Raw genomic sequence first — 24,802 nt, forward strand, 5'->3', positions numbered from 1 at the left:
TTTGTGTGGATTTTTTTTTTTTTTTTTTTGAAAGAATTAAGAATTAATATTTTTTGGTAGTTTTTTTTCCTAATTTTATGGTAATTGCTTGTAATTTTAAAACATGTTTTTTTCTGTATTTTTGTGGGAATATTATGGTAAAATTCCTGTAATTTGTTTTAATTAATTAATTTATTTATTATTGTTATTTTCAGTACATTTTTTGGTGGTAATGTGCTGATTTTTTGTAGTTTTATTTTAACTTAATTTTCAATATATAACTGAATATATAATAGTTACCAATGTATTTTTCTTGTAATTAACCTTAACCTAACCCCTTACCTTAACCTCACCTTAACCAAGTGTTTTAGCTACATTAGCCAACAGGCTCACAAACTAAAAAGCTACCAATTAGCTATCAAACTAATGTTACACTGGAGCTGATAACTGACACGTTGACTTGTGATTCCTCGGCGATGCAAAAGACACTGAGTGTGTTTCCCCTGGTGGAGCGGTGGGTGTGTTACACACTTTAGCATGACAGGTTGTCCTGTCTCCACATTTGGTGCTAATTTGCCACCCTGATTGCCACCCAAATATTGCTAAATTCATCTCTTCTCTTCAGCAGCATTTTGTGTTGGTCCTTTCACCTCCCTATTTTGTTTAATTCAGTTGAGGACACACAAATATTTGAGTGGCACTTATTACAAAATGGAGGAATTTGAACAGTTGTAAAATACGCCTTTATCAGTGCCAAAATAGGGCCGTGGTGACTAAAGAACTCATTTCAGCAACCTACTCCCCTACTTAGCCTGAGCACATTGTTTGTCTCCATATCACATTTGACAGGCTTGCTTTTGTCCTCCCTCCCGTTAATAACAATATGATTTGTATCCGCTGTGCAATGGGCACCGTGCAGGATGTCAGTCCACTGTTATTTCCTGAGCAGAGAGCAAGGCTGATAAACGGCAGTGATTTGCTGAGCATTTGACAGTTTGCTTATTTCCCTTTTGCTCAGAGGGCCCCTCATCAGCTAATTTCAACGTGGCAGCCTCGGAAGCACAAGTGAGTCTTTGGGGAAATGTCATTTTTAATTAAATCCCAGGTCCTTTAAGATAAGCAGTTAGGCGTTAATTTCACCCAGGGCGTGACGTTGTCAGGAGCCCAGGAGCATGACGTATGTCTGTCAAGATTAATCATATGCATAAACTAGCCTGTTTTTTTTTCTCTCTTCTACCTCTCCCTTGGCATGGAAAAGGAGCCCCTAATCGTGTGTCTGTCAATGCCATGGTTGACATGCACGCACGCACGCACGCACGCACGCGCACACACACACACACACACACACACACACACACGCACACACACCAGAGATGTGCACAGGCCTTTAGAAAGGCAGGCACCATCAATCATGTACCACAGTGACCCAATATTGTGCAGGTTTTCATTTCAACCAAACACTACAGCGGCTGATTTGACTGATTAATGCCTCTCCTCTGGCTGCCTGCAGTCAGCTGCTGTTGCATGCGGTTGAAATGAAGACCTGCACACTTTTATGCACTGATGGCATAAAGGAAAGCCACTGTCCACGTCCCACCCCCCACACCAGCTAATACACGTAAACTTCAAGTTTACATTTTGACTGCGCTTGGTTTCTTGGTTGCTTTTATAATAAAGCAGCCAGTATACTTTGAAAGATGTCAGACAAAATTGCGAAGGAACAGCCCAGTGGACACCTCCTGGACCAGCGTGCACAGTGTGAGAAGTGTGGCTCTCTTTATGTCACTGCATGCTGGGAGACACACGCAGAACACACACAAGTCGCCTGTTGAGAGCCAGTTTGATGCCGAAACCACGTCCAGTAAACCACGCCTGTATGACTTGCCACCATGTCCTGTTTAATACTGGATGAAAGCAGCACACAAAACATGTAAAACACATTTCCTTAAAAGGTAAAATGTAAATTATAAAAATGATTAGGAGAGAAGCCTGTTGTGCAAAAAACATTTTATTGCAGCTACATTTTGTTTAAGCCTTTGTGTGTTTTTTTGTACAAGCCCATAAATGGTTTTCAAAGTGCATATTTTAAGGCTGCAATAATAACATTTTCATACATTATGGTGGCTTTCCTGCCAAACATTTTTTTATATAGTTTTCAGCGACACACCCATGTGACGTCAGGAATGGGGGAGTTATCAAAAGAAGAAAAGACAAATATGAAGAGTTCACCTTTAGTCCTGAATCACACAAAGCGTGATCCAGGACTAAAAGTTCTATATCCTATGAAGTCTACTGGGGACTTAGAGCAATGCAAATCTTGTTCTGATCTTTATATTGACTCAACAAAATGTAATTTCCTTTAGATCAATACCAGCTCAAATCATCACATAGCTTATCAGACCATCCAGAATAATGCATATTACCTTTGGCAATTGTAAATATTTCTTGCAAAACGGCAAGCAAAATGGACCCTGTGACATATATCATTTGTTTATGGATTGGATTTCATAACCAAGCAGCACAAAGGTACTTCACACTGCAGGGACAGAATGAATGACTGATGTTTCCATGAACTGATTAATAACAAAAATGTGTGACAGTTAAGCCTCTGAATCCAAGGAGCCCCAGGGCTTTTTTGACAGGTTTTACATCACTCCCATAACAAAATTCTTTTTTTTTTTTTTTTTTTTTTTTTGCAGTAGTAGTATGGGAAATGTCTTGTGCTTTTTTAAAATTATGTATCTCTCTCTCTCTCTCTTTTTTTTTTTTTTTGCAATTTTTTGTGTAATATTGTGGTAATTTATTGTATTTTAATTTTCAATATAGAATTAAATGTCTGATAATTACAAATACAGTTTTCTTGTAATTTTTTGTTTTGTTTTTGTGTGTATTCTGGAAAGGTTCTTTTCATTTTTGGCTAACATTCAAGCCATTTTTTTGTAATTTGACATAGACTATTTTTAAACAAATTCTTCTCCAATTTTCTTTTACATTTTTTTTTTTTTACCATTATTTTATTGCATAATTTTTTATCTACTTTTACTGAGTTTCCGCAATTTTTCTGCATGTGTTTGACATAAATTAACTTGGTTTAAAACGTTAAAGTGAAAAAAGAAGATAGACACAGTGCTGCAATTATTTACCCAGAATAGCAAAACAATTATCTATCTATAGATAGACAGATAGATAGATAGATAGATTTTATTGAGAGCTGTTTCTAATATTTTGCCCCCCCCCCTCCCTTATTAATATTAAATGCGCAGACACACACACACACACACACACACACACACACACACACACACACACACACACACAGTGACAGTACCCATGTTCTCCATAGTCAGTCACAGTGGTCTGTATACAGGTGCCAGTGTGTCAAAGATGGTGCACGTCGTGTCTTTCCGCCATATTTCGGCTCTGTCCGTCATTGTGTCGTCTCCGAACGGCCATTTGCCTCCATTTTGCAGTCGTGTGTGTGTGCGTGCGTGTGTGTACGTTGTCGGTACGAGGAACTGGACCGAAAGCGGAGTCTCTGAGTAAATTTCTACAGAAATGGACGGGTAACGTTTTCAGATGATGTTTACTGCATCCCCTTCTAAACATGTTTAGTTAATCAGAAGGATGGCGTTGTAGGTCTGAACGGGTCTGAAAAAGCTCAACTTGTGTTGTTAGCTTTGAGCAGCGTGGGGTTTCCATAGCCACGCGCTCTCTTCCAGGGCTGCTCTCTTCGTTAGCTAGCTGCGTTATTGTTTTAGAAAGAAACATCCGAACGGAATGGCTTTATGAATCAAAACTCAATTAAACAGAGGTTATGGGGTTTTGAAGTTGTCCGGTAACATTGCTGTTTGTTAATGAACAAGCTAACCAGCATTAGCAGACTGCTAGGCTAGCGTACAAGACGTTGATCCTTTGTGTTTCAACGTTAGCCAACGGTAGCTACGGCTAACGAAGCGGGTCGAGTCTATTTGCTGGATATATTGGGCAGGATTAGCTTTAGCTAGCTAGATAGTGAACGCTATGCGTTACTCTTAGTACTATTAGTTTTTGGTAAATAGTAGCTCTACGAATTTAAAGTACACCACCGAGGTGGCTATGGTGCATGTTATGTATCCATTTCCGTAATGTTGCAAGTATGAAAGGGTGTGTCATTGTGAGGCTGTAAAATGACCAATAACAGGAATCGAATGGAAACATGAACTAAGGTTAATAGAATAAAATCAAACAGGAGTGATCCCTTGAGAAATTGGGTCCTTGCAGAAGCAAGTAAAATAGAGTGAAGAGAAGGGTCCTACTCAAGTCATGTCTGGGGGCTATGTAAATATACACAGCTAGCTAGATAAGAAGCAACAGAAGTATCAGGAGAGAGTTGAAAGGAACATAGGAGCATAGATTTTATGAGTGTATAATCTTAAGAAAATGCTATGTCAAAGAAAAAATGAACACTGCACTGTATTAATTGCACCTAAATATGAAAGAGATGCTTAGGAATTAATTAAAAATGAATGAAATATTAACAAATATCAAAATATTGAGCAGGAAACTGAAGAAACCAACATCTCAAGTAGTATTAATGTTTATCAAGCTCTGTAGTTTTTGTATGGTGTAGGAAGTAGATTCCACATTCTTCCACTTAACAGAATGATTATTAAATAAATTATTATTTAGGTTGTATAGTAACCAAAATGGATGTGCTTTACAGAATGATCTGTTTTCAAATGTTGTCTTTTTTCTTTTTTCTTTTTTTTTTTTTTTTGTCTTTCAGCATCAGTGACGTTGCAGTGGGTGTGAAGGTGAGCTTCAAATTCACTCAAACCTTGACCCTCCATGTTTAAATTTTGAAGTGCAGTTAAAGTTGTCTGTTGCTTACAAATTCTATGGTGCACATTTCCCAAATTGTCAATACTAGATGTATTCAGCCATCTAGATGTTAATTTTCTGCTTTGTGATGCATTGATAAGAGTAAGACTGCAAACCCCAGTATCAGCACTCAGTGGTTTGGTAACTGTGAGTACAAATTAACTTGCACCAGTGGTTTAAAATGTCAAAACTATTGCTTGAAAGTGGCACTATATGGAGTTGATTTGGATACACTGTTAGTAGTGTTCAAAGACTTTATATTAAAACGACTTACGAAGCTCCTCATATTATTGATGTTTTGCAAATGGCTACTCTGTGGTGGCTCAAAAATTCACCTTTCCATCTCAGTCATAGTTACTTACCAGTTGTGAGCTATGCATCTCTTGGATACAGACTAGGTTGAACTGATCTAATTTCTGAAACCATCTAAGAAATGCAAAGCAGAAATTGGCCTGTACTGTGTCTGCTGTCATGCCTTGAAATTTCAGTGAGGACCACAGTGAAACTGACAGTGACTATGGTCAAATAAGTATATGTCTGGCTGGATTCAAGGAAAGTGGTGTTGTTTTTGTCAAGTGGGTTGAGACTTTGAATCTTAGATCTGTTTTAGTTTCTCATTCTGCCTTCTAACATCTTAACCTACAGTTCCAGTGCGTGAAGAAACATGGCTCAGTGTCAGCCCATTCATTGGTTACAGTCACACTAGTCTTTTCACGTGACATCTGAAATGAGAATTCAGCCATCAGTTCTCACCAGGCTGGTATGCTTGACAATAAAGTGACTGTGATCAGATTGTTCTTAGGATTTCATAATCCCACACAATATGTCAAAACAACTAGAAATAGATATTTATGAGCTTTCTTTATGGCTTTCAGTACTTGTGAAAGTGTCTTCCTTTCAACTTTATCAGAAGTACTGAATAGTCTTTGCAGGGCCTGACAGGTGGCAGCAGGGCAGATGTCTTCTTAATGTGACTGTTGAACTTTTGCATCAACTGTTTTGATAGAGAGGAGGGTATGAGTGCACAAACGTAGCCAGTGCAGGCGGGACTGTATTGTGCATAACTTCAAAGATTCTGGCTAGATTCATAGTTTCTGAATGCAAACATTTGTGAATGCCCACATACGTGAGTTGCTGCAGCCTTGCCTTGACTGTCAGCTGACTCATCTGTGTGCACCCAAATCTGTGTACAAATGAATTGCTGTTGTGCTCAGGTGGTTGGCCTTAAGGTCTTGCTAGCATGCAGTCCCAGCATCTGCTTTTAGCACTGCCACGCATCTAACAGCCACCGTCTTCCATATTTTTTGCCAGGGATCTGATATGTCATGGGCCTGGTTTCTTGATGTTTTTCCAGTGAATGAGTTTTGAGATGTCTGATGTCCAGACTACAGGCCATTCCAATATAAGTGCAAGCTAAACCACTTCCCCAAGTGGTTCTTAATCTAGATCCTTTGTCCTGCATCTCATCTAATTTTCATTCACTGATGGTTGTAATGGCGTTGGATATTTTTAGAGATCATTATTAGTATTTTTTAAATAATTTTAAGCCAGTGGTTATACCAGAAACATCATTAAATGGATACATCAAAATTTGTAAAAATTGGTCTGCTTTTCATTTTAAGTTTCCTTTGGTATTAGGGTTGGTACTTGATATTAACGTATAAAAAATTAAAACCTTTGGTAGCTCTCACAACACAACAGTGGCTGTAATGAAATGGGCTTGGCTTGTGTAACTAAACCAACCTATTTCTTTGTGTGAATGCGTGGTTCTGGGTAGCTAACCTGATTTGTTGAGCACTGGCTGCATTTTCTTCTGCACAAAACAAAGTTAAAGTCCTCCCTTGAAGGGAATCGGAACAGCCGTAAAACACAGATTCCTCTGATAACACTGCTCTTGGCCACCCTGTTTATTTCATCAATATTTCATGTCTAAGACAAAACAGAAAATTGCCAGCTGTTGGGAGAGCAATCATTTCTTAGATTCTTCCAGCTCAAGCAGCCTGTGCGCACATTTTGGTCTAAGTCAAAGACAACTTTATTACCCTTCAATTTATTTGTACCGTGTTGCCATACCAGGGCCTGCAACATCTAGTTTATCGTAACCATAAAGAATGCCAGTGACAGAACAACAATTGGTTCAAATTCAGTCAGGTTGAAGGGGGAGAGGGGGTGTATGAAGCTATTAGAAAGTTGTGTGTGTAATGGGTCTCCAGCCAGGTTGCTCGTCATCCCATCAGTCAGGTTTAAGAGCACAGGGAGCCCGTCAGCTCCACTGAGCCCTCTGGGACCCAGAGCAGCTCTGGATGAAATGACACATCTTGACATCTTAAATTCAGGAAGATTAAACCCACACAAGTGAAGGAAGAGCCAGACCACTCTCCTGTTGCGGTTTTATGTCCTCTTTCTCTTGCCTCTCTATCCTACCATCCTTTTATTTTTTTAAACTGTCTTCTGAGGGTTATGTTTTATTGTTGTCTTTGAGGGGTTTGTCTGGAAAATGGAAATTGTTTTTCCTATTATTTAACAGCTGTGCCTGACTGACTCTCTCCCTCTCTCACTCCTTTTTTTTCTGTAGAGAGGATCAGATGAGCTGAGTATGTACAACAGTCCCAACTCTGGCATGAGCAGTATCAGTGGTGAGTTCGTTCCGACCGCCCCTGAATAGGGAGGGGACAGACAGAACTTGCATGAAGCCATTTGATCAGCATTGTCCAGCGGCAGTAAAAGAAATCAAAGGATTAATAAGTGTATGAAAAGTGAAGCAAGCTGTGAAAGCAAGACCATTTCCTTATGGGAGGCATTTAGTTTCAGTAACCTCATGCTCCCCAGTAGGTGGGCACCCACACACCATGGCACGTGACTGGGAGAGATGGTGTGGATGCTGCTGCACATTCTTATGCCCTTCACTGTTTGGTAGATAAGAGTAAAACCATCTCAAAGGAAATAGTGGAAAATAGGACAACTGAAAGAGCTGATCATGCACTCACAAGATAACCCAAATGAAGCTAGGGTCATTGGATGCTCTGCCAACCAAAGAGGATCGTGTTCAAGGTATACACCAAATTTCTGGGAGAGGGTCCCTTTCGTCAACTATGCTGTTGAAAGAGAAGGGGGGTTGTTGGCGGTTTGGGCCTTCTTGATTTTTGCCATAATGACGATTGATTCTGCTCAAAATTCATCACTTGAATGTAGAACTTTTATGCTTCCTGGTTGTTGTGAGTGCCTCTGTCCACACAGACACACACAGTGCCAATGGCAAATCTCCAACAGCTGAATCCAACAAAGTGAATTAACTCGTCCTTTCAACACAACACTGCAGTGGCGCCATCCTAGGTCCTTTGCCTGAAACTTAAACATATCCCTCTATTAAATATATTAGCTTCAGCTCATTGACAATTAAGCAGTTGATGCTGTGTTCACTGGATGTTCTGGAAATACAAACTGCTGACTCTGAAAACCATTCACTTCTGTCTTCTAGTGGTAATCACAATTAGGATATGTGGCTGGCTGTGATGTCTCCCATCCAGCATCACAAAATGAATTATGACCATGCAAACCATAAATACAATAGCAAATTGACCAGTCTTAGTGATTCAACAACAAAATCTCTTTCTTTTGCTTCTTCTGACATGGTTCAAACACAGCAGAAGACAAAGTAAACAAGTGCATGAGCACTATGAGCAAAGTATTAATTGGACAATTGCAGTCAAAATTTTGTGGTAATTGTAGAAGTAGTTCAGTTGCTGCCAAATTAAAATTGGCAGTATACCAGTCTTTTGTATAACACTCATGTTAACTCTCAATATTGAGCAGCATCAAAATTACAAACAGAGTTTGGAGCAAATGGGAGCTTTCAAAAGCTTGACTTTCTGTTTCACAACAGAAGGCTCTGTTGGATTGAATGCAGTGAAGTTAGATTGTGCTCCTATACCTTTGGTGGTGTGCAGATCACTACAGTAAACGGAAGGATGTGTTCTGTAGTTACAGTTCCACAATCTAACTTCTTCTAAAACAACAACAATCTTTTTAATATCTAAGACATGTATTATTAAAATGCTTTAATGTTGAATTCAGCCAACTTTAATTTTATACACTGAAATGTTTGCATGGAGCCCATTTGAGATTGTGTATGCTTAAGTGTTAAACAGAGCACTATAGGCGACAATCTGCCAGGACACATGGATGTATTTGGTGCCTGTGCTCTCATGAGTAAACAAATGATCAAGGGGACAGTCGCCCAAAAATCTTGGTGTATTCTTTAAACAGTGCTCCACATCACACATGTAAATACAGTCTCACAAAATATTACTGTCGTTGTATTTTTTAGTGTAGCTAATCAGAGTTGGCACTGATATTTTAGATGGGACTTCTAATGGCAGCGATAGTAAAAAGCTGAGGGTGGAGGAGGCCCCACCATCCCGTGTCCTCCATATCCGGAAGCTTCCCAACGAGGCCTCAGAGACCGAAGTCATTGCGCTTGGCCTTCCCTTTGGCAAGGTCACCAACATCCTCACCCTGAAGGGAAAGAACCAGGTGAGTGTAAGACCTGGACACACACGAGTATGTTTTTGTAAAGCTTCACAAAGCCATGGTTTATGTCTGTTTGACTCCATAGTAGGGTTCATATTGAAAACCTGGGCTGTGCCATATTTTTTGCAGTTGCCGCCATGACTTATCAAGAGCCCACTGCTAGTGTGTCAGCTAAGCCCCTTACTGTTCCACACGAGTATTCTGGAGGCAGTCAGTGTTGATATCTTGAGTGGCATCTTTTCCACCTCAAGCATGCACTGAAGTCAATGGATGGAGTACAAAAGCTGGCCAAAAGGCTATTGTGTGTTTGCTGCGGAGGACCGTAGGAAATTCTTGGCATTTGTCCCCCCCCCCCCACCCTCGAGTACTTGCTTTGTTTCCTTCACAGTGCCAGTGTCAATGAGTCAGCCGGTTTTGATCGATTGGTAGCTGCCTTGTCTTAAGGTCCAGAAGACCTCAGCTCTGTTGGTCTGATAGTGTCACTCTTGCCGCCAGAGTGGGTTCAATGGCTCATTTCAGTTCGCACTGTTGGTCTGCAGTAGCTGCTTCCTTAAAGACTCATAGCTCTCACAGCATTCCCACTGTGTGTATAGCCTAGTTTTTGTTATCTGTCAGACATATTACATTTAAACACATTTTATAAGGTTGCTAAATAATAAAAACCTGCATCGCCCGAAATGCAGGTACAAGTTTGGAGATGTGCAGTAAGCCCCAGCAGCAGCCTCTGCAGGAGCCACATGCACCTGCTGCCTAGCCATTGTTGGGGTTTTGACAGCAAAGTGAATGGCCTAAGTAACTGACTGAGGTAGTGTCACTCCATATGGTGCATTCAGGGCCCTATTGTTCCCTGGAAAAAAATTGATCCAGTATCGAGAAGCATGTACAGATCGCCAATGGACTCATTCCATCATTCCATCTGACATTTGACATTGCATTTGTAATGGCATTTAGAGCATAATATGACTATCACTACTCAAATCTAGAATAATTGTTGAAAATAAGACATATTTATGATTTAAATCCTATCAAAATGTTTGATTAGAATCCGGGGTTTTCCTTGATTGTATTAAACTGTGGAAGCTATAGAATAATGATAATAATAATAATAATAATAATAATACTAGTGGGGCTTGGGCAAATGCCAAACCCCAAACACCACGTGAATTTTTCGCATGGTGCGATTACATACAAAGACAGTGGAGTTTGCACCAGGCAGTGTGAATGATGCAAATAACAAGACAAGAATGTGCAAAATCCGAATGAGCTGAGAATTTTCCCATGCATAAAAATAAAGCAAGATTTGCGCAGTTGTCCAGTCCTGTCCAAAACGATGGATGCCTGAGAATGGACCCAAAATTGCTCAAGGTGATGCTATATCAGGCGTGTAAAATTCCAATAAAAATTCATTAAAAATCAGCGGTATGTCCTATGGCTTTTTAAGTAGCGCTAAAATGTAACCCTGAGTCAGTAGAAACACTCCTATACTGCAAGCTAGAGTAAATTATCAAGTCTACCACTACATTTTTTAAGAAAAGTCGTAAAACTAAGATTAAAGGTTTGTAAACACAGCATTCAAAGTAGGCCCATCCTCTCTGGCTAAAGTAATTGGTGGCAGCGAGTCTTCTTCTTCCTAGGATAGTGACAAAATGAAACATCTGCCCAAAATGTAACATTGCTGTCCTACGGGAAAAATCATGCCCAGTCAAAAACATGCCAACAGCATTTTGCTCTTTACCCTCATCTTCTCCCTCAGTGCTCACCAGCAGGTGAAAGCCAACCCCAGATTCTGTTATTGGCTGGGAGCTACACACCCACTGCCCAAAGGCTGATGCCCATAAGAGTCCTGAACTCAGCAAAACAAGTAAATCCAAGCAAGAGGGCAGGGTCTCTGCAGACACACACACCAACACACACTTCTAGTGGCTCATAAGTGATGATGGAGAGGATTATTTTTGTATGGGACTATACATTGTTTTTTTAGGAAAATCCTTATTCTGCCTTAAAACTAAATAGTCATACAGTTTTTCTGTCAAATTATCTGAGAATTTTCAGACAGTCCCCTTCAGACATAATACAGGGATTTTCATTATCAAAATTGCACAGTTCATTAAAATATTTGACTGTAAATGCAGCTGTCTACTTCTACTGTAATTTCTCACTTAATAAAAATTAAATCTGCTTAAAGATGACATCATTGTAGAATGTGAATTTACTCAGTATATCAGATTTCATACTTGCATGTCAAAAATAGTTTTCTAAAGAATTTTGAATTTTGCTCCTATGCAGTATGTTGTTGCCAGTGTAAAATGGAGTATATTTAAACCAACAGAATGATTGATCTCCATGTAAAAAGTACAGAACAAATCCTTGTATGACTGGAAAATTTCTGCCAAATTTCAGACTTCTCTCAGAAAATGTGATAATGATTATTAATGTTTTTATATCAATTTGATTTCCACACTAGTGTGAGAGCTTCACCTGTCACCCTATATGTCAGTGTGCAACTACCCTACTCCCCTATAGTGCAAATTTAATTTGTTTTCCTGTTCTGCATTACTCTTCACTGGAAATTGCTGTAACTGTCAGTGATTGATTAATTCATTCAAGTAACATTTTTTAATTAAAAGCAAGGGTTGTGTTCAATTTTGACAGAAATTTTTGTATTTACTGCAAATTTATGTGGCCCCAAATGTAGGTCAACGGTCGTCTTGATCTCTAATGAATGTATCAGTCCTGGAAAAAAAAAAACATTACAGTCAGTCCCTAAATCAAAATAAAACACCCCTCTCTACACTACACTACACTATACATTTAGGTAGCACCTGTAAAGTGCTCTGTGTCAGTAAAATAAAGCATTTCTAGTAGAATACATTAATGAAACCTTTGAAGCATGTTGACACAGACTGTACTCTGGTTCTTCTGTCAGGTGTCAAAATACTGAATGAACACACCAGGACCACAGAATGTAAGGTCTATGTAGAAATGTAGCTGTCAAAAAAAAAAACTGACAGATGTTGAGACGGGCTGTTATTCCCCTTCTTTAGAGGTTATTTCTGAGATTAGATGTCTCGCCAAGATGTTTAATTTTCACATAGCACTCTTTCCAAAATGCATCTATTCTTGTATGCTGTTTTGCTTTTGACTTTGTGAATTCCAATCCCAAAGTATGCCCACACATGCATTTTTTGAACCCTTCTTGAACATTAACATACTTTTAGGTGCCCCGGTGGCTCACCATGTAGAGCGCATACCATGAAATACTAATGATAAATCACAGCGGGTACCCGGAACAAAAAGTAGGTAATGCGCGTGCCACCCGGACAGTTTAGTAGGTGGGACCATAGCAAACAGAAAGCCATTGTAAAATAACTGTAACTCACGGCTTCAAGGGACTTGCTTTTATAAAACGGTTACCCTACATATAGCCCACAAAATAAACACACAAGAAAAAAATCAATAATTTATTGGTAAAACTGCAACAGTAAAATTGACAGCTATTCATTCTTCCACCAAGCAAGATAGAGTGGACAGAATACACAGAACGCAGACGGGCGCCATCATCATGTCACATCAGGCTATTTGGGCTCGTTAATGTTGAATTGGATATTTCCATTAATAGTGCAATTGTTAAAATAGTGTTCAATATGTATGGACTCCTCTTTGCAGGGACGGTGGCGTGCGTTTCGCGACAGGTGTGTTTTTGCGCAGACGTAGGCTATGCCTAACATCGGTTGTAACAATAATAATAAAAGTATACTCATAATTTACCATACATTGGCGCTGTCACACTGTGTCCGCTTTGGGTGGAGATAAAAGGCAGGTGGATCAGGAGGCAGCAGGGAGAGGTAGGCTATTTCTCCAGGGAGGCCACCGGACACAGTGGGTTACCCGGCTGCTCATATATGAATCCCTGCAGGCTTTCTATGTTTTTTTCGGCAGCATCTTTGTGGTTTTTTTGTGCATTCGTTGAAAGACATGGTGACATATTTTAGGCCATTTTCGTCGTGGCGAATGCTGAAGGAGTCGGGCTTTAATTTGCGGTTGCCCTCGTTCGCCCTGCGTCCCATGAAGCTGCACGTCAAACCAGACTTTACAGACAAGCCCCCTCCTGATCCACCAGCCTTTTATCTCCACCCACGAAACTAACGCCACCGTCAAGTACTTTCGCAACACGATAAATTATAAACTATAATACATACATACATACATACATACATAAAAGTCAGTGGTGTACTGTAGTGCCTGTGTACCAAATTTTTAATTACTCTGTTATGATGGAACTGGCTTATGCAATTCTTTCACTGGCCCCTAGATGGGGCTGTGCTCCATGGCAATGTTGGGTTAAATGTTGGGAGCTACTCCCAGATTACATAGTCAAAATATTTTGTGTCTTTGAAAAATAAGTCTTAGTCAAATGTTCAAAAAATCTTTATTCTGAGAATGACATGAGTTAATTTATGGGCTATTTATTTACAAAGCTAGCCACAGATTAACACAAAATCAGTCTTGCATAGAAAATAGCTGTAAAAATCGCAATAATCGAAGAATCGTGGCACCAATAATCGCATCGAATCGACAAACGCTGTAATCGCTATTTTTTTTACAAAAAATATTACTGCTTGGTTTCTGAAAAGGAGCAGAAAAGCTCCTCTTGTTTGAGAGGCTGTTGTTTACAACTGTCAGACTTGGAAGGAAGTGCTTACAAATAGTGCCAGAAGGTAGCAAGACTCTTCTATCAGCACTCTGCAGCTAAAATGCCTTCAAGAAATAGTTTCCTTTCTGTTGACTCAACTGTTAATAAAATAACTTTGTTGGCTGATTGCATTTGATTTGTATTATTTATCTTTTAAATTTATTCTAGCCTCTTGAAAATATTTCTAGTAAATGTTCTGCTTGTCCAAAATCCTGAAATTGTTCTAGTTATTTTGGTTGGCAAAAAAACGTCTATTAGAAAACCTGGTAGGAGTGCACACATTCTTTTATGCAGGGCTGTTTGGGCTCTGTGTGGTCGGAGCAGTTTACCATAATTCCCATAAGCAGTGGGCATTGCAAAAATTGTTGCACACAAATTAATGAACACAGCATAGCTGTTACAGAGGTGCTCCACCCGAGCACCTAATAAAAGGCCACTGTCGGACCAACATGTTAGTTCATATATCATTAAAGATAATATGCCTCAGGAATAGTAACACTTGTGGAAAATAAATCAGATCATTTTCTGTGTCTCCTGTCAGGCATTCTTGGAAATGGGAACGGAAGAGGCAGCCATCACAATGGTCAATTACTATACCACTGTCACTCCTCACGTTCGCAATGTCCCTGTCTTCATCCAGTACTCCACCCACAAAGAGCTTAAGACTGATGCTGGCAACCAGGTAAGGGGAAACGGATAACAGACCACATAGTTTCCTATAGGTCAGTGGTTCTTAGCTATGCATCATCAAACTTCCAACTGAACACTGCAGCTTATGTCTTTAACACACACTTAATAGCTGGAGTAGGAAACTAATCTACTCTTGTGCCTCTGTGGTCTCAGTAGTACATGATTGTGAACCACAGCTTTTAGTTAAAATAGTTTACATATATGTTAGATAAGCTGATTCATAAAACAGTTACTTTTTGATATTCTCTTTGAATAAAGATATTGTCTGTTATCATCTTGTGCAAGCTCCTCTGGGACCTTAAACCAACAATTTACCTATGCATATGACTGGTAACAAAATCACTGATTTAAAGTAGCCTTTGTAGATAGCTTTCAAGATAGCGCAAGGATTTTTCGCTCGCTATACATTTCATGAATAGATATGTGATAAATAAAATTGGAATGATTTGATATTTGGCATAGTGCAACTCTAGAGTTACTGCAGTTTGACAAATGTGTTTAGTGTGTCTGACATGCCTGCAACATTGTGGCTTTGATATTAGTCAGCATGTTCATACTCCCATAGTTGCTGGCATGGTCCAATGTTAATAGCGTGACAGTGATTGACAACATGTCTCTGGTTCTAGCGGACCCAAGCAGTGCTCCAAGCTGTGTCGGCAGTGCAGTCAGGCGGTTCACCCAGCTCAGACGTTCAAGAGGCCCTAGCTGCAGCCTCCAGCCCAGTGCTGCGGATCATCATTGATAACATGTTCTACCCCGTAACACTCGACGTTCTGCAACAGGTACCAGGATGCTGCTAGGAGGAGGCTGAGGAGAAAAATGGAATATCTGTTTACATGCGGTTGATAAAAGGGAAAAACATGCAACTCAGTTGTCATGTCTGTATTATTTATTATGGATACATTTTGTATTTGCATGTTGCCTCTTCTACTTAAAGGTGACTGGATGCTGTCTGATTTATAGACTGATTTATATCTTAAGTTGGCCTCAAAGGTTGCTTTTCATAGAAAATGTTTGTACTTGTATGTTGCTGAATGTTTGCCAATAGCACTACTTGATTAAGTAAGATGGAATAATCTTAACATTGGGCTCACATAGAAAATCTTTCCTAAAAGATGAACCAGTGGCAGCCACAACCAGATTTGGCTCAGAAAGAAACAGGATGTTTAAGTTTGTTGTTTCCTTTGTTGGTTATTGTTCTCAGATTTTCTCTAAGTTTGGCACGGTCATGAAGATCATCACCTTCACCAAGAACAATCAGTTCCAGGCCCTGCTGCAGTTCAGTGATCCTGTCAATGCCCAGCAGGCTAAACTGGTGAGAACGTCATGACTAAAGTCCCCAACACAGTCTTGGTTTACATCTCTCCAGTTAATCATAGCTCATGGTCTCAACGTGTGTATCTGGATACTGGAATAACAGGTGTAATAGCTGAATGTGGTGTATGATGAGATTTTCTTCTGCCAGGCGCTGGATGGCCAGAACATCTATAACTCATGCTGCACCCTGCGCATTGACTTCTCCAAGCTAGTCAACCTAAACGTCAAGTACAACAATGATAAGAGTCGTGACTACACCCGGCCAGAGTTGCCTGCAGGTGATGGCCAGCCCACCCTCGACCCCTCAGTGGCCGCAGCCTTTAGCAAAGACTCCAACTCCCTGCTCGGTAAGATCCCAGGTAGATCCCTCTTTTATTTTTCCTACATTTGTCTTTCTCTGTCTCTGTCTCGAGAGTTGGGATGCTGATGATGTCTCCATCAGATTTTTATTCATTTCGATGGACAAAGTTCAGTGTAGTTGATCTTTTTCTGGGCAGATTTGCCACCATCATTTTGTTTAGGGAAAAATTAGTTTCAAACACAACGCAGGGCAGAGCCATTGCAGTGTACTTTGCATCATCTTGTGCAAATCACTAAAGGATTACAAAAACAGTAGAAAACCTGGTTGACAATTTTGCATGATCTAAGGTTATTTAAAACTACAATTATGGTGGAAACATTGTAACACTTGTCATTTTTTAGGCATGAAAATGGTCAAATTTAAATAATGAGTAGCAGCCACTGGCAGCTTCAGATCAAAAACGTCAGTAGCTGGTTGTCAAAACTGACATGTTCAAACCGTAATCATTTCCATTCAGTCAGGCAGTTAGCTGAACATTTTTTGTTTTTTAAATATGCTGACAGCTCAGAGGTGAAACTAGCTTGTAAATTCTGAAATCACACACCACTTTGGTGAATTAGGTTTCATTGTGTAAGTGCTACAGCATCTTCATCTATTAATGCCTTGAATTTGTAATGTGGTTGCTCTCTGAAAGTGCTGCTCCCCATGCCATGATTTTCCTGTCTACTCCTTCCCAGGAGCCCTGAACCCTCTGAGTGCAGCAGCAGCGGCAGCTGCTGCTGCAGGGAGGGTGGCCCTGGCCGGACAGTCAGGCTCCAGCGGGGTCCTGCTGGTCAGCAACCTAAATGAGGAGGTCAGTAACCTACGCACATGCACACACACATACACACACCAGACAGACACACTCTCAAAGACTTAACTCTCTTCCCTTACTGGTCATTGCCAGTTGTCCTCCTCCTTGTGCTGCCATTGCCATCTTCATTGTCTTGTCTGTTGTAGAGCCTATATTGAGAGGGTCCACTGAGGCAGTTGATTTGCTTTTTAATAGACAAGCTCAATTGCACTATTTTAGAGAGAATTCACATGGAAAATTTCTGTGGTCTTGGACAGTTCGTTTTTTTGTCAGTTTGAAAAACTCTTGGAAAATTAGAAATTACAAACAACAGAACAAGACTCTTGTCTGAGATGCCATTAAAGACGTACAGCTTTGCCACTGACCATGAATGAGAGACCCCTAAGTTTGTTTGAGTATTTTCAGTCAGCAGAATTTTTATTTATAGTTGATGTATTAGTATCCTAAGGGAGAAAATGAGTCCATATCCCCAGCAAATTCCCTTGGGGGTTTTTTCACTGTCAGGTTTTTGAGTTATTTATTCTTAGACTTTCAGTGAAGCTGTAAGTCAGTATGCCATCTCAGACAGGGGCCGTATACAAACTGTTGTGTCTGGCAGTCTAGTAGTCACTAATGTGTAAGACACAGAACTATCCTAGGACACAGGAAAATTACAATTGATGTTAATGTACAAGAAATTGACTGGGCCTCTTGATATTTAACTCGGTTATAATAATAATGTTTATTTTTAAATTTGTTTATTTATTTTTTGTCTAACCCTTTTCTTTGGTGCATTTTCTATTGTCCCTTATATGTACAGAACCTTGCTGTTTTTTATTTATTTATGTTTTTATTTATTTATTTTGGCAAGACTCATTATATCCCTACAAGAATGGGGGGGTGATTTGCTGTCTCTGTCATCCACCAGAAACTGCCCTCTTTCCTTCCCCAGTTTTTCTGCCCCTCCCTCCCTTTTCTCTTATGTCAAACTGTATCTAATTCGGCTAACTCTGTCTCTTTTCTGTTTTTCTCTCTAAGCTCTCTCCTCTCCTCGGCTCATATGAAAAGCTCATATGAAATCACTCTCTGATCTCTTACCTGTGTCTTGGTTTCGGGAACAAAAACCTGCCGCTTGTCTTCATCTCTGAAACGCTCGCTTCACACTCTCTCTCTTGCTCTCTCTCTCTCTCTTGCTCTCTCTATCTGTCTCTCTCTCTTTCTCTGCCTTTTTAAACTGTGACGTAAATAGTTTCTAATTTCTGTCATCTAACCTCTGTCTCTCTCTCTCTTTCATCTGTCTGTTCTCCCCTTTCTCTCTGGCTCTGAATGAATGAGTCATACTGGAGCCTTGACAGTATCTAAACCATTGAAGGAGAACCCCTCATGTTCAGATACTGTGCTTAAGTTTTCTCTTAGGCTCTTGGACTTGTGTGAACGCCATGCTTTACTCAAGTGGCCTTCACAACAACTCTTGCATGCCAAATTGTACTGCAAACTAAATTTTAATTGCATGGTCTTTTAACTTTTTTCCCCCCCTCAGCATTTCACACTATCTTAGTACTACCATTTTCCCCTGCTGAAAGATTGTAGATCTTCAGACTTCTTACCTGCTGCATGTTGTTTTTAGCCCATGGTTGTGACTTTATATTGCTGATTTTTATTATGATTTTTGACATGAATGTACCTTTACCCCATGCTTGTCCAGGGTGAAACACATTTTGGCGCAAGTTGTTTGCTGATTTTTGACTAAAGAAAACATTGATCCAAGCCATTATCTCTGACCAAACTACCTGCATTATTCCAGTGTACTGACCTATATTTTATTTTTTGTCCCCCCCCCTCACTTTTTATTTTTTTCTTTCCCAATTTGCATTTGCCTCCTTCCCTATTCATCCACCTCCCCTCCTCTCCATCCATCCCTCCTTCCCCTGCATCCTCCATTCTCCATGTGTTGTTGGGGATTTTTAACACCCCAAAATCATCCGATGAACCCTTCCCACCTCCTCCTCCTCCCACATTAACCATCCCCAAACCCTCCATGGCTCATCTTCCTCCTCCTGCTCCTCCTCCATGACCCACCACCTCCATCATTCTTCGGGGGGAAAACAAAACCACCATTCCTCCTACCTACCTCCGTTCTGGATCGATCTGTCCATCTCTACCTCCGCTCCGCTCCGACTCTTCTACCTCTCTACCTGTCTCACGCTGCTTGTTGCTCTTCTCTCCCTCTAAAGATGGTTACGCCCCAAAGTCTGTTTACCCTCTTCGGTATGTTATCGTTAGCTCTCTCTCCTCACTCTCTCTCTTTCTTTGTCTCTCTTTCTCTCTCTCTCGCTCTCTCTCTCTTTCCTCTGCCCTCTCTTTTTGTTATTCTATTTCCACTCTTATCTTTGAGACATTTATCATTTTTATTATTGCCAGCTTATGTATATTTGTTTGCGCACAGTAGCTTGTTTTGTAATTTGTAATACATTTTGGCCCCCTGTTTATTGGTTTGGGTTAATGTTTATTAATTTGCCCTGAGATTCAGTACATAGTAATTTCTGTTAATGCACGGTTAAAGAATTTGTTTTGCATGCAGTTTTTATTTATAGTCATCTGACACAGCTTGATAACTTATCTGTTTAGAGGGTGTCTCCTCTCTCTTTACCTGTTCTTTCTACACACCTCTCACTCTCAAGTCTATCAAGTCTCCTGTTAATTTCTTGTGTGTACTCTTCTGCTTTCTCTTCTGTGTTTCTTAACTGAAATATCCTTTTCTACAGTGCTAACTGTGTTTTCCTGACTGTATGCTTTCTCTCCCCTCACCTCCTCTCCTCCTGCCTGGTTGTGGCTCTAATGCAGGGGTGTATGGGGATGTCCAGAGGGTGAAAATCCTTTACAACAAGAAGGACAGTGCTCTCATTCAGATGTCAGATGCCAACCAGGCGCAGCTTGGTGAGCAGATACCATAATCACCTACCTTAATCACCCGTGCCTAAAATATCAGCAGTGAACAAGTTGTTTCATATTTGATAAACAATTGATAATGTATTAAACAGTCCACAATGTAGTATCATGTAAGCCTCTTGTATTTAATGTAATGAATTATGTTTCATGTACGTTATTCCATCATCAGGTGTATTCATTTCATGATGTGTTTGGCCATTAAAAAGATTCTTTCGTATATTACAAGTTCATCAGAAATCTTGCAGTTCTGTTTATAATGTAATAGCCTCCAGGAAACATAACATATTATATTATCTACTGGAGGTTTATTGGGTTTGGTATCTTTTTATATGTAATTTGCACTATTTTACATAAAGAATTTGTATATTATGTTAGGTATATTACAGGGTGTCTGCAGGCCTTTCTACAAAACTCTTAAAAAGTCTTCATTTCAATTTGATTAAAATTAGGCCTTTAAAAGTCTTTTGAATAGTCTTAAATTTAAACCTAAATCAAAATTTTCTTTATACTTAGATTATGCTACAGTATACTAACCTATTTTATATTTACTCCCAAACACCACATTGACATGCACACAGAAAGCAGATTATTCACTTTAGTATCTGTTCTGTGTAAAAACAAAAAGAAAAAAAAATCCGGCTAAGATTATTGCAGCAGCAGCTGCTATCTAAACTAAAGGAGTCGGTTAGACTCATGCAGTCAGTGACAACAGTGTAAAACTGACCATAGCACAAGACCAAATATATAGTACTTACCTGTAATGCTTATGTGATTTTTCCAGAAATGAGTCTTAAATTTGGTTACAGTTTATCTTGAAACATTTTTCAAAAGCATTCAGTTTAACATCTCATACCTGTAGACATATTTGCTTCAGTTAGCATAGTAAGCTGTTACTATAAGAGTTGCAATATTATCATTATTACTGGCTTACATTGCTCGCTGTCCTTTGTTCCAACCACAGCTATGAGCCACCTGAATGGCCAGAAGATGTATGGGAAGATCATCCGGGTGACGCTGTCTAAGCACCAGACCGTGGCACTACCTCGCGATGGCTTGGATGACCAGGGTCTGACCAAGGACTTCACCAACTCTCCGCTGCATCGCTTCAAGAAGCCCGGATCCAAGAACTTCCAGAACATCTTCCCGCCCTCAGCTACCCTTCACCTCTCCAACATCCCGTGAGTATCAGGGGAATCAGGTTGTGATAGCTCAAAATTGCACTCTTAGATGCTGGTAGGAAAGTCCTATGACTTTGCAGTAATGCAAAGTCAGCTGCTCCCAGTCAAAACAGCACCAAAATAACCATGTTTATTCCACAAAAGGAGAATGCTCATTCCATAACTGCAAAGAAAAATAAATGAAGTCAGCTGTTCCCAGCTGTTGTCACCAAGAGCCAAGGAGCTCAGATATGACTGTCAGCGGATGCTTTGTCACCTGGAAGCCCCGTGTAACTGTCCTCTGTGGTCTTCATTTCAACAGACAAGATGTGACTGAAGATGATCTGCGGCTGTTGTTCTCCAATGCTGGTGGCACTGTGAAAGCATTTAAGTTTTTCCAGTAAGTTATAATAATAAAGCGGACTCAACAAATAGTTGTATCTACCTGTTAAGTGCTGAACAGTTCAGTGTAAAAAATACCCTTCCTTGGACTTCTGTTCACTTAGTATGTTTTTTGTGTTTTTTCTCAACAAATGAAGTTTTCTGTGGCTGTGCATGGTGAAGTCTTAACTGCTGTTTTCCATTGCCAGGGACCACAAAATGGCTCTCCTCCAGATGTCGACAGTAGAGGAGGCCATCCAGGCTCTGATCGACCTTCACAATTACAACATGGGAGGAAACCAACACCTGCGGGTCTCCTTTTCCAAGTCCACCATTTAGAAATCTGACCCATAAACTCACAACAATATACCACGGCTTTACTGCCTCCAGAGCCGCCGGTCAGCACCCATTTGGACTGTGTCTGGACACTGGGGGGACCATATTGATGGGGTGATTGTTAGGTTGATTTGATTGGCTTTTTTGTTGGTGTTTTTGTTGTTGATCCTGTCATTCCTTGAGAGACTGAAACATTTGACTTGCAGCCCAAGTAGTTTTTTTTTTTCCTTATGAAGAAACATGGTGTATATTGTAGATTCGGCACCGTCTCTTCAGTTGCCCCTCCAGCTGTACCTCTACACTCTGACCACTTGTGTCACAAGCAAGACATTTTCTTTGTCCTGATTTACTGTCCTCCTGTATGAGTGTGAGGTTGATGGATATCAGGCTCCACTTAATTCTTTTTTAGTTGAGAAGATACTTATGTGCCTTACTTGACAATATCAACTGTTTCTACAGCTGAACATGTTCATTAAATACCTTCCCATGCTTTTGAGGCACATTGGTATTGGATAGTTTTGGGAGATAGTGAGAATGCAACCTGTCTTATCATCTTCTAGACATTAACAGTTTCTGAAGCTCTGCCACCAACTAGCTGTAGCCTTTTCCCTCCAGGGTTTTACAACAGACTTGTTTTAGTTCAGGAATAGGAACAAGACATATTTCTATCCATTTTTTCCTGCTATCAGCGAGGCAAGAATGTTGAAGAAAATATTTTGAAAAAAAAAGCATACAATTGGAAACTTTATTTCTTCAGAATTAATTTCATTTGTAAGCTTGTTTTCTCCAGTTAAGCTTTTCATCCCTCTCGAGCTGAACTGTTATAGCGTGGCTCGTAGCTGAGTATTTCTTTATAGGTGTTTTTTAAATCTTCCATGCTTTTTCTATAGCAGTTAGGTGTAATTGTCAATGAGAGGTTTTATAAGCATGTGTAGTTCTGCTAGAATCTGGAATCAGAAAGTGTTGCATGCTTTGGATGCAATTAGAGTTGAGTCCACTGTGATTTCATTGTCATGTGACAGTTTACTCAAGAGAGGGCTACCTGGTTGGACCAAAGTTTATGTGCCTTTAGTGTTACTTTACTTTGATTCACTTTAACAGAAACAAACATTTGATGGAAACGCTGAAATAATGATGCATTTCAGGGAGAGAAAAAAAAAAAAAAACTGCAGTCATAAATTAGTTAATACCCTTTCTGGTTTGGTCCTTGGGGATGAGTTACAGAATATCCTTCCCTTCAAAAACTTTAGACATTTATCAAGGCAAATATGTTCTATGTTCAGAAATAACAGGCAATGTATATTTTCTATCTTAGTCTCACTTTTTACATCTTAAATGTAAGAATTCGGTATAGTTTGGAAGAGGCACAATTAAAGGATGATTTTTTTCTAACAAGGGGAGGTGCGACTTGGTTTCCTGCTTTTTGATTGTCCCCTTTCATGGTCTCTCTCTCTCGCTCTCTCCTATGTGTATTCTGCATTACCTGTAGCATGCCAAATAAAACTCTTCTGTAGCTCTGCATTCACCTCCTCTGTCTCTCTTCAGTCTCCTCTTCCTTTTCTCCTCTTTCTATCCAGCTCACTTCTGAGAGCCATTTCAGTCCCAGGGTGGGGAAAGAAGCCAAAATCCATTTTGGAGCCACTTCAAAACCAGCTCTAATAAGCCAGATTGAGGCCTGTGATGGTACTAATTCACAGGACAAGAAGTACATTTTCTTGATGTGTTTCCCACCCTGCCAAGTGACTGAATGAATTTCTCTGATGTCTTTGCTCTCTCACTCTGGTAGTCGTGTATTTTCTAATCAGTCTCTAAGGGCCTCATGCTCTCCTGACAATCTGTCTGATCTATCTGCTTGCTCTCTCAGCTCTATCAATTACATAAATGGCCTCAGTTGTCATTTTTCAAAGCGTTGTGCATTTTTTGTTATCACAAGCTTTGGAGAATCTTGGAACACTACAGCTACAGACATTTTGTGGTTACATTGGGTACTGCACTGTAGGCACAGATAAAAGGAAAGGTGTAGCCAGTAAAAACAGTTTTGTAATGGAAAACCTCAGAGCATCAGGCTGGCATTTCTCCCCTCCTGAAAGGATTGTGGTGTGTGGACACAGCTTGTGTTAATCACCAGTGGAAATTACTGTCTTACATCACCAACGTTACTTCTTGAACTCTATGCTTTTTATGTGAAAGCACAGGTGTTACATAATCTGATCCTATTAATTTTGTGTCGGCTTTATTGAGTTTTGCAAATTGGAGTTTTAGTTCTATAAATGTTTCTGGGAGTAAGTTGGTATGAAACCAGAAATACTCAGGTTGGTATAGTTAAACTTCTGAGAATGGAGACAACTCCTACAGCTAATTAATATATTTGTACATATCTAGCCTCATATTCATGTATATCTATCTATCTGTATGTATATGTCCATATATATATATATATATACACACTACTCACAAAAAGTTAGGGATATTCGGCTTTCGGGTGAAATTTCAGGATGAACCTAAAATGCATTATAACCTTTACAGGTGAACTTAATGTGATCTTCTGTAAACTTTTGAATGCACATGTCCAACTGTTCAATGTTTCAGTACTTTTTGCACAAGTTGCTGTTCTCTAACAAGGAGCTTAACGGCCAAATTCACATCAGGTGTTTGATGCTCCAGCTCATCGAGGTCGTATCATTAGGGAACGGCTGCTGGAGACTGGGGTACCTCAAATGGAGTGGCCTGCACTTTCTCAGACCTGAATCCCATAGAAAACCTATGGGATCAGCTGA

General features: G+C 39.9%; 1 protein-coding gene across 3 annotated transcripts; it reads left to right on the plus strand.

Moving 5' to 3' along the window:
- The first annotated feature begins 3,391 nt into the window (after window positions 1–3,391).
- Window positions 3,392–23,546, plus strand: LOC115378641 (polypyrimidine tract-binding protein 2-like). Of its 3 annotated transcripts, none has more exons than XM_030078968.1 (14): window positions 3,392–3,542; window positions 4,745–4,772; window positions 7,415–7,475; window positions 9,200–9,372; window positions 14,604–14,744; window positions 15,379–15,534; window positions 15,957–16,067; window positions 16,218–16,428; window positions 17,108–17,223; window positions 19,437–19,470; window positions 20,047–20,139; window positions 21,113–21,329; window positions 21,631–21,708; window positions 21,899–23,546. In XM_030078968.1, the coding sequence occupies exons 1-14, from the start codon at window positions 3,535–3,537 to the stop codon at window positions 22,026–22,028; spliced, it is 1,557 nt and encodes a 518-aa protein (XP_029934828.1). In that variant the 5' UTR covers window positions 3,392–3,534; the 3' UTR covers window positions 22,029–23,546. The 3 variants fall into 3 exon arrangements, with proteins under 3 accessions (XP_029934828.1, XP_029934829.1, XP_029934831.1); XM_030078969.1 differs by having other exon boundaries at window positions 16,218–16,416; XM_030078971.1 differs by having other exon boundaries at window positions 7,415–7,433.
- Window positions 23,547–24,802: the final 1,256 nt, after the last annotated feature.

The sequence above is a fragment of the Myripristis murdjan genome, chromosome 20, assembly GCF_902150065.1.
Source record: "Myripristis murdjan chromosome 20, fMyrMur1.1, whole genome shotgun sequence".
Taxonomy (NCBI): domain Eukaryota; kingdom Metazoa; phylum Chordata; class Actinopteri; order Holocentriformes; family Holocentridae; genus Myripristis; species Myripristis murdjan.

What these genes read in the sequence shown, in the direction of transcription:
- LOC115378641 (XM_030078968.1), top strand. An exon ending in CACTCGACGTTCTGCAACAG is followed by an intron (nt 15,535 to 15,956) that starts GTACCAGGATGC and finishes TATTGTTCTCAG; the next exon opens with ATTTTCTCTAAGTTTGGCAC. An exon ending in TCAGCAACCTAAATGAGGAG is followed by an intron (nt 17,224 to 19,436) that starts GTCAGTAACCTA and finishes CTCCCTCTAAAG; the next exon opens with ATGGTTACGCCCCAAAGTCT.